The sequence below is a fragment of the Megalopta genalis genome, chromosome 3 (genome assembly GCF_051020955.1).
Source record: "Megalopta genalis isolate 19385.01 chromosome 3, iyMegGena1_principal, whole genome shotgun sequence".
NCBI lineage: Eukaryota > Metazoa > Arthropoda > Insecta > Hymenoptera > Halictidae > Megalopta > Megalopta genalis.
The window spans coordinates 7,305,720-7,314,169 of record NC_135015.1 but is presented as its reverse complement, the minus strand read 5'-3'; the positions used below and the strand labels follow the sequence as shown (position 1 = coordinate 7,314,169).

Below are 8,450 nucleotides of genomic sequence, written 5' to 3'. Positions count from 1 at the left end.
ATCGCCGCGGACAATCCGGCGCAATTAGCATAAGTATATTTATGCAGATCGGTTTCGAGAATAAGTTCGGAAAAGCGGACGGTTTCGCCTCTCGACGAAATTGTCGCGCGACTGTGCGCCGCGAGATCCACAACTAACGGCCCAGAAAAAGAGAACGGCTATCGGTGTTACGACGTCGCGCTCGGTAAGACTGGACCAGCTGAGGCATAAGTAATCCGGATTTCGGATTAGCCTAAGCCAGCCTGAACACCAGGAGGTCGTTCTGGACACTTCTGTCCCGTGTCTCTGTGTACCATCGCATCGGCTGGCTGGCTTGCGTGCTTGCTTGCTTGCTTGCTGGCTGGCTGGCTGACCGGTTGGCTGTCTGTCCGACTCGAATCGAGACCAAAATAAGTTGGTCTACGTAGCCAACGAAAAGACACGTTTCATCCGGCTCCGTTCTCGATTGGTGACAACGACCACTCGACGTTCCTATTGTGTCCCAATCTCGCTCGACGAATTCATACCGGTTCTCAGAACGAACACGCTTCACGGAACCACGAAATCCTGCGTGGACGAAGCTTTTCGAATTCACAAAGGTAAAGACGTAATCTTTTGATCAGCGGGCCACGGTGTCTTGCGACCGAGAGCTTGTGAAACGATTATACGACCTCGATCAGTGGTACTTTTACGTTTTATGAATTCTCTGCGCTGACTTCGTAGACCGAACTCCGTTGTAGAACATCAGTTTTGTCGTCAGTCGATTTTTATGATTGCGTCTTAATCAATTGCACATTGTACTGCCATTCATTTCGACTAAATCGAAACAATGTTTTACTCTTCTGTTATCAAAATCCAGGAGTAAAAATAAGAGACAACATACAAGAAACAAAGATCGTCTCGTTCTATCAGAGAAATTATTAACTGTGAAAGGATGCTAGTCAGCTTCAGATAAACTTTCGAAGAACTATTTGTTTAAAACCCGAAAACAAATTGCTAACGTAAACAGCTGTTCCATGAGCATGCTGAGTTAAATCCTTGTAATAATCCTTCATGCACGACATCGTATACAAAAGCAACGAACATACATCAATTTACTAAATCGTCAGCCATAATCATACGGCATTGCTCTGCAGCATGGAACCTGCAACGCGTCACAATACACAGTTTACTTGCTCGAAAACGGATTTGTCCAAGAGAGAAGTCGATCGACAACCGACTTCCTGCACTGCATTTTTCAGAGTTAAGGATTTATTAAAAAAATATGACGAACGATCGAGATTATTGTGCATAGGTTAAAACATTTTAAACGCTTAGGAGCACAAACCGAAGTTATAGAAATGAAGGCGATCAAACGGCAAAGCATGGGTTAATTCCAATTAGCTCAAGGTTTGTTACGTTAATTCGAGCCCGTGACGATCGGCAGGGTTCAGAAGCGTGCAGAGTAAGCAGGCAGTGATTTGTACGGCCTCCTTGCATAATGACAGAAGAAGGACGAAGGGTTTGCGCGACAGGGGCTTGTTCGCCGACACGTGCTCGGACACGTGAGCGCTCGGAACGCTTTCGACTGTGACACGGCATCAGCCCCTGCGTCTTGCGAGCCCTTCTCGACACCATGCCTCCGAGCGAGTCTCGTCCTTCCCAAAAATTTAATGCTCATGAATAATTGATCCCCTCTAGTTTCTCGGAGACCTAACGGGAGTCTCCGGTTTACGAAATACTACGTTAAAAAGGAGCCAGTGTTCCGCACCTTCGTTGACCGAGAATTTATGATCGTGTCTTCTCACGAAACAGTAGTTGGCAAGGTACAAATTTATTGACATAACTGTTTTGCAAGAAATCAAAACATTCTGGATGCCAATTTTAGCCGATGTATTGCACAATAATTCGTGTAGTCTTCTCAGGGGTCAAATTTTTAAAGATAAATCGAGCGATTTCAATTTCCCGGGAATTGTACTTTGAGCAATTTAATAAATAGGCATCGATTGTGCATCGATAAAAAGACCTCATAAAACTGAAATGAAATGGCATTTATGTGCCGTTATCAATGCGAATTAATTTCTTTAACCCTGACCAAGGATCACTCCACTGTTAAATAAATTCCCAATATAATCGCTATACCCAATAGAAGCGATAGAAGAAAGAGGTTGGATTGCGCAAGAATTTTTGCAAGATTTGCACTCAAAGCTATTTTAATTCGAAATCCGAAACAAGTTTCCCGACGTACGTTTTACAGGATTTATTGCACCTTATGCATATAAACAAATCTGACACCTTAAAAATTATCTTGAAACGCGGTATTGAAACATTTGCTATAGCAATTTTTAGCGGCGCTCCAGATTCGCCAATCGCCAAATACAATTCTGCTTCTAATTACCGACTCGACGATTGCCAATTATAAAATGCTTTAAAACGGAGCCAATGTAGGCAAAGGGGTGAGTTGTACAAGAATGTTCCCGTCTGCATCGACCGACAAATTACTAAATAGTTTCAACGCAATCGTCACTCGGAAGGGGGTAGCTCGCGGATGCCTCCTCCTCCTTAACGAGAGGGTAACAAAAACGATACTATGGGGTGCACGGGGACCCGCTGGGACGGTTTGTCTCTGCAAGACTCCCGCGGGACCCCCGTGGAAGTTCCTGGGGCGCGGAGGCGGGCACGCATCTGTCGAATCTCCCGGTGGATCTTCTGCAAGAGATCCATCCGGGCCAGGACACGCATTACACGCTAGGCTGGCGCTCTTCGCCCTCCGAATCGCTGTTACAATGTACACACGGTGTACACCGGCCGCCACTCGATCTAGTTAAATGCCACGTTAAACTCCCGCGAGAACCGGCGGCGATCGGGGGAGATGATGAAGAGGTTCAGAGGACGTTTTCAAGAAACATGGTCGCCCAGCCACTCGTTAACTTCCTAACGTCTGTTCGATTTTACAATATGTACAACCGTTGCGAGTTTCCACTTTAAAATGATTTAAACTTCAAGAGCTTCACCCTGTGCAGCTCGAATTGCTCGACAGGGCGCAGAGCAACTCGGAACCAAGTAAATGTGTCACGATTACACTTAGTTATTGAAGAATGCAACGTGCGCAGGGCTCGGAAGGCATCGATGTAACTCCGATTTTCGTTTGCAGCATTATTGAATATATTCTTTCATACCTTCGTGTGCGCTCGTATTTTTGGCAATTACGTCTTTAAGAACTTATTTTATGTTCTCATGTTCAGGGAATTACGTTGATTGACTTTCGAGCATTCCGTATGTATTAAAATACTCTGTGATTTATTGACACGTATCTCAACAGCCTGGGTAGATTATGTGTATTCGTAGAGATAAAACAATGTGTAAATCGTAAATTTTTATTTGTGAACGATACAATTTTCCACGAACTTAAAATTAGTGTCAGGAAGTATAGATCAATTTCGTCTTCAACAACGTTAGAAAACGAAACAGTGAATAGAGGCAATACTGTACTTCTTAAAACTGTCAAAAATGTGGTCATTGTGTGCACAGTTGAAAAGATAGTAGCGAAACCACGTTCTGAACAGAACCAATTGGCACAAGAAGATGGAGCAAAGAAATCCTGCGACGAAGAAGTATCACGTGTGTACATTAAAACCACGCCGAACTTGCAGTTGGTATTACAGCATGTGCATCGGTTGTATCCTTAACCACAAAAAAGGAACCAGCGATCAGAGCTAGCCATATACGTTCCAAAGTAGACAAAAAGAAGAACATCTAACAAACCCAATTAACCTAAGAACATGTGTCAAGGACGCCTTGCGACCAAGAAATGGAGGAACGATGGAGATATCTTTACTCGATGACACCATCGAAAAGAAGAAAAATGCGCAACGGCAGCCAGAGTCGTTCTAAAACGGCGCCAGGAAGACAAACAGCGGCTACAATATTAAAGGCGGCCGAGCGTCTCATGTGGCACGTCCTCGCGCTGCTGAAAAATAGAAGACTATCTGGGAACGCGACAGTAAACTGTCACAGCGGGTCACGAGCTTCGCGCACATACTTACGCAAAAGAAAGAGAAAGAGAAAGAGAAAGAGAAAGAGAATGAGGGAGACGTTCTCGTTCGAGAGGTCGCAGGGGGTCGATAGTGTGTATGTACACAGGTTTGCAGGCGACGCGCGCGGGGGATGTAACAGCATCGTTTCTGTCCCCTGCGGGACTGTCAGGGATACGGGAACGCAGCCCCGAAGAACCGACCAACCCCCGGAGGGCAGAAACACATCAAAATCGAATTCACCAGATGTCCAGGAAAACGAATCTCCCGTTCCGTCCCTTTCCACGTGGAAAACGACATTGCACCCACTAACGACGTTAGGGCAGCGCAACCACCCCCAAGGCGCAGATGCGTTTTGCGGACGACGATTTAAGGGGTCGAAAGGATTTCACTGTCGCCATCGATAGTCTCAGGTGTTTGGCCCGCCGGGACTCGCGAAAGAAACTGTGATTTCGATGGGAATGATACGTGCTCGGATTTCGGGCTGTTAACCGGGGACGGGTCGAGAAAAATGGCGCCGCAGCCTTATCGTACTGTCTCGAGACGGAGTGCCTGATACTCGGATACGAAGACTCTTGGTCTTCGTGGTCCTGCGAGGAAGTTCTATATTTTATCTTGACGTTTTAAACTCCATTCTTGAGTAATTTAATAGTACGAAGTATTCTTTCGTTGCTGGCAGTTTCTATTCTCGGTTGTAACGTAAAATGAATATAATTTTATATTCCAATACATCGAATGACGGGTTTAGAACGTTGCTCCAAATACCATTGCACGAACCATGTTTTTCAAGCAAAGAAACGAGGCTAATTTATGTTACAATACATCATAAATTGGAATATTTATGTCTTGATCTATACGCAGATACGTTAAGTCGATCTTAAAGTCTTTCGTAAATTGATTTTATGGATGATGAATAAATTAAACGTATTTTTGAAATCCTACTACAGGTACCTCGTGAAATCTTTCGTAACAGTTTCACCAAGGAAGTATTTCTATCCAAAAGTAAATTTAGTGTACTATTAAAACGGTGTTTCCAACTAAGTTACAATCGTTCCGCAACTTTCGCGAAAAACTCCTGAGTCTATAATAGCCAGTGATCTTGCGGTTCAATGAAGATTTACATGCAATAATTATATATATTATATTGTAAGGAATTTTGAAAATGTACTTACTACTTCGACGATTTCTCCAGATCTGTGCGTAATGGTTTCTTCGTCTCGGTACTTAAAGAATAAAGTGAACACAAAATAAATACAGTAAATTCTGTCTAACTTTTCTTCAGCTTGCAAACAAAAATGGACAATTTGGGAAGAGGAGATACGATTATTTGAGTCTTGCACTTCGTTTTCGTACGAGCTGCTAGGCTCGAATAATCGTATCTCCTCTTCCCAAATTGTCCATTTTTGTTCACAAGATTGGGAAGAATTTACCGTAATAGGTGTTTGATCGAGAAATTAGGCAGGAAAGAGATGCACACAGACACGTATACGGAAATACGAGGTGGTTTATTATAATAATATTTATAATCATTATGCATCGCGGCGGCGTGTATCCCTCGCGTGTTTCCTTGCGTTGCAATTACAATTACAGACGGTTAATTCGGTGATAGAGTCCAGCTACTAAAACAAGTTCGCTCGCGCGCTTTTTCCATCGTTTTTCGTTTCGTTTGTATATATACCCGCGAAAAGACAATTTATTTACATCGATCGCCGCCTTAACAGTTACGGGTTACACATTCCTATTTATATTTGTAGTTTTAATGATAATTAATACAGCGGTTTTAACTGTTACAGCGCGTGTATGTGTCCGTGCTTGGTACACGCAGGTGTACATACATCGTGTAATCAACGTGTCACTGTATATACGTGTAACTGTGCGCGTACGCGCGCGCTCCCGCTCGCGTGGATGTGAACGTATGCGTACGTGTATGTTCTTTGTGTATGCGTGTGTCGCGTACGATTTTTCGAATGTATAACAGCAGATATCTACAGGGCGTTCCTTAAAGTAACGTCGAAAAGTAATCAACAGGGAGGGTATAATATTACACGATAGGACATTCGAAAATTTTATACACAATAATATTATTAATAATATTTAATAATTTCTCCTCTCAATAATAATAATATTAATAATAATAATAATAATAATAATAGTAATAATAAAATAGCAGCGTCGGGCGTTCGCCCACGACCATAATAATAATAATAATAATAATAATAATAATAATAATAATAATAATAATAATAATAAAAATACTAATCAAGATAATAATGTCAATAATGATAACCGTGATAGAAACGAAGATTGAATGGTCGATCGTCTTATCATATTTATATGTTACAAAAGGAAGAAACGTAACGTACAAAGTTTGCAAGCTCGAACCTCCGAGTCCGAGTCGTCGAGGAACTTTTCGGCCTTCGCCGTGGACCACAAGTCTCTCGAGCTGCCTATGAAACAAAGCCGAAAGGCCTCCCATCGGTCGAACGCCGGGACTGGTCGACTTATCCACGAAACGATCGATATTTCGGCCTCGCGACGACGGAACGCAACGTAATTCGTTTTAACATAACGTCAATTAAAACTCGTACTACCAGGCCAGCCCTTCGCTCTGCATCTGGTGCGGCTCCAGGAACCCACCCCCGCTGCCACCGCCACCTGGACCGCCGCCATTCCCGCCGGCGCTGGGATTACCCTGTCCTCCACCTGAGAAACATCAAACCCGTCGAATCGGTGCCGTTCGCAACCTCGATCTCTCGAGAGAATCGTGGGATCCGAGCCCGCAAGATAACCAGCCGTCTTCCACAGTGTTCTAGCTTTAACTACAGGATGCTGAAGCGGTCCCTCCCCACCCTCCTTCTGCCCTTTCTTGCCCCATCCCCCTCCTCTCTAGTTTATGCCATTATCGTTTACCGAGCGGATTTGGTAATTGTTTAACCCTTCCCTTATCGATGAGGTTACGCTCATCTTTATCTTGCGATAAAGTGAAGAGTAAATTGTTATCCTGATTGCAACCTTCGCGCAAACTACAACCGGTTGCTAACGTAAAATTACGTAGGCTTATAATGTAGTGAAAAGGTAAGAAAATAGTTTGAAACTATGAAGAAACGTTAATGGAAGATTGTTGACTGATTAGCTTGCTTCGTTGTCATTGTTTTATTCAATTAGAATCTTTGCCGAATTGTGGTTCCTTGTCATCTTGTAGTGTTGCTTAACCTCTAGAGGGCCGTCAAATTTCCTCATATGTGTCACTTTATTGTCATAACACCTGCTAATATATTAGCTTTTCTGCCCTCTAAAGGTTAAACAGTAAACTAGATGTTTACTGCGCGCGTGAGTAAATGCTACTGTGCAATATCAAATACATCCAGGGCCTCTCCAATCAGTACAATAGATTACCATCCCTCTGATATCAGACCATAATAAAATATCGATACGAACACCGCGAGTACTTCATATATATATATATATATGACTCGCCACTAATAAATAATACTCGGGGACCTTTTCAACACCCTGTACATTACATCATGCATCAATGTTTATAAGTTTGCGATAAAAAAAATAGTACTTCGATATTGGAATAGAAAAGTAGACTCTCTTAGGTCGTCCCATAAATTCGTGCTGATTTCAATGTTGAATAACAATTTTATACGTTGGCAACGTTACTTTATAACACAATTCCTAGAATATATGTTCATTGGATTTACATGTGTTTTATTCTAACGTTCAGTCTCATTAATTCGTTGTCACTGGACAGTTTTAAACATTTCGGTGTTATTTTAATAAATAATACATTAATAACTCAATAACAGGATGAAACAAAAACTTCTATTTTAAGAGTTACTGATATCACATTTCTTCAGAAGGATTAATTTACTACACGATACGTAGAAAATTCGTTTAAACAATTGCAACCAGTAAATCTTTTTACGTAAGCTTCTAATGAAAATTTAAAAATTCTGATCCCTTTTCAAAAATTCTGATCCCAATTCCAAAAACGTTATTAAATTTTAACACGTTAAGTGTAGAATACCAATTTCAAAAATTTCCATAATATCAGAGTCATTAATTGAATGAAACCAAAACTAGAAAGTTAAAATTTACCATAGAAAATATTAGTTCAACTTTTTTCTATTCTAAAAATTCAAGTAACATTTAGTTTGTTCAGTGTATTACAATAAAAATGAATTTCGGCGCTGAAGGTGTCGATATTTTGACTGCCGTGTAGCCCATATTTGGCTCTGACGGAATTATTTGCTCAGAGTAGAAAGTTATTTTTACGCTAATCTATTTCATCATCCCAATTTTATTAAAGTCCGTAAAACATATAAATGTTGCAAAGGTAATCAACACTTCACCAGAAACTTATTAACAGGTTTCACAATGACTGAGCTGTGTTTAGAAGACAAACTCGATAATTTTCTCTTAAATAACATTTTCGAAAGAAAGATGTCAAAT

General features: G+C 41.6%; 1 protein-coding gene across 3 annotated transcripts in view; it reads right to left on the bottom strand.

Moving 5' to 3' along the window:
* Positions 1-5,478: 5,478 nt before the first annotated feature.
* Positions 5,479-8,450, bottom strand: part of Lim1 (LIM homeobox 1) — a 54,124-nt gene continuing 51,152 nt past the window's right edge. For all 3 annotated transcript variants that reach the window (XM_076519740.1, XM_076519741.1, XM_076519743.1), the window contains exon 8: positions 5,479-6,695. In XM_076519740.1, the coding sequence (XP_076375855.1) occupies positions 6,580-6,695 (116 nt within the window). In that variant the 3' untranslated portion in view covers positions 5,479-6,579. The remainder of the gene's footprint in view (positions 6,696-8,450) is intronic.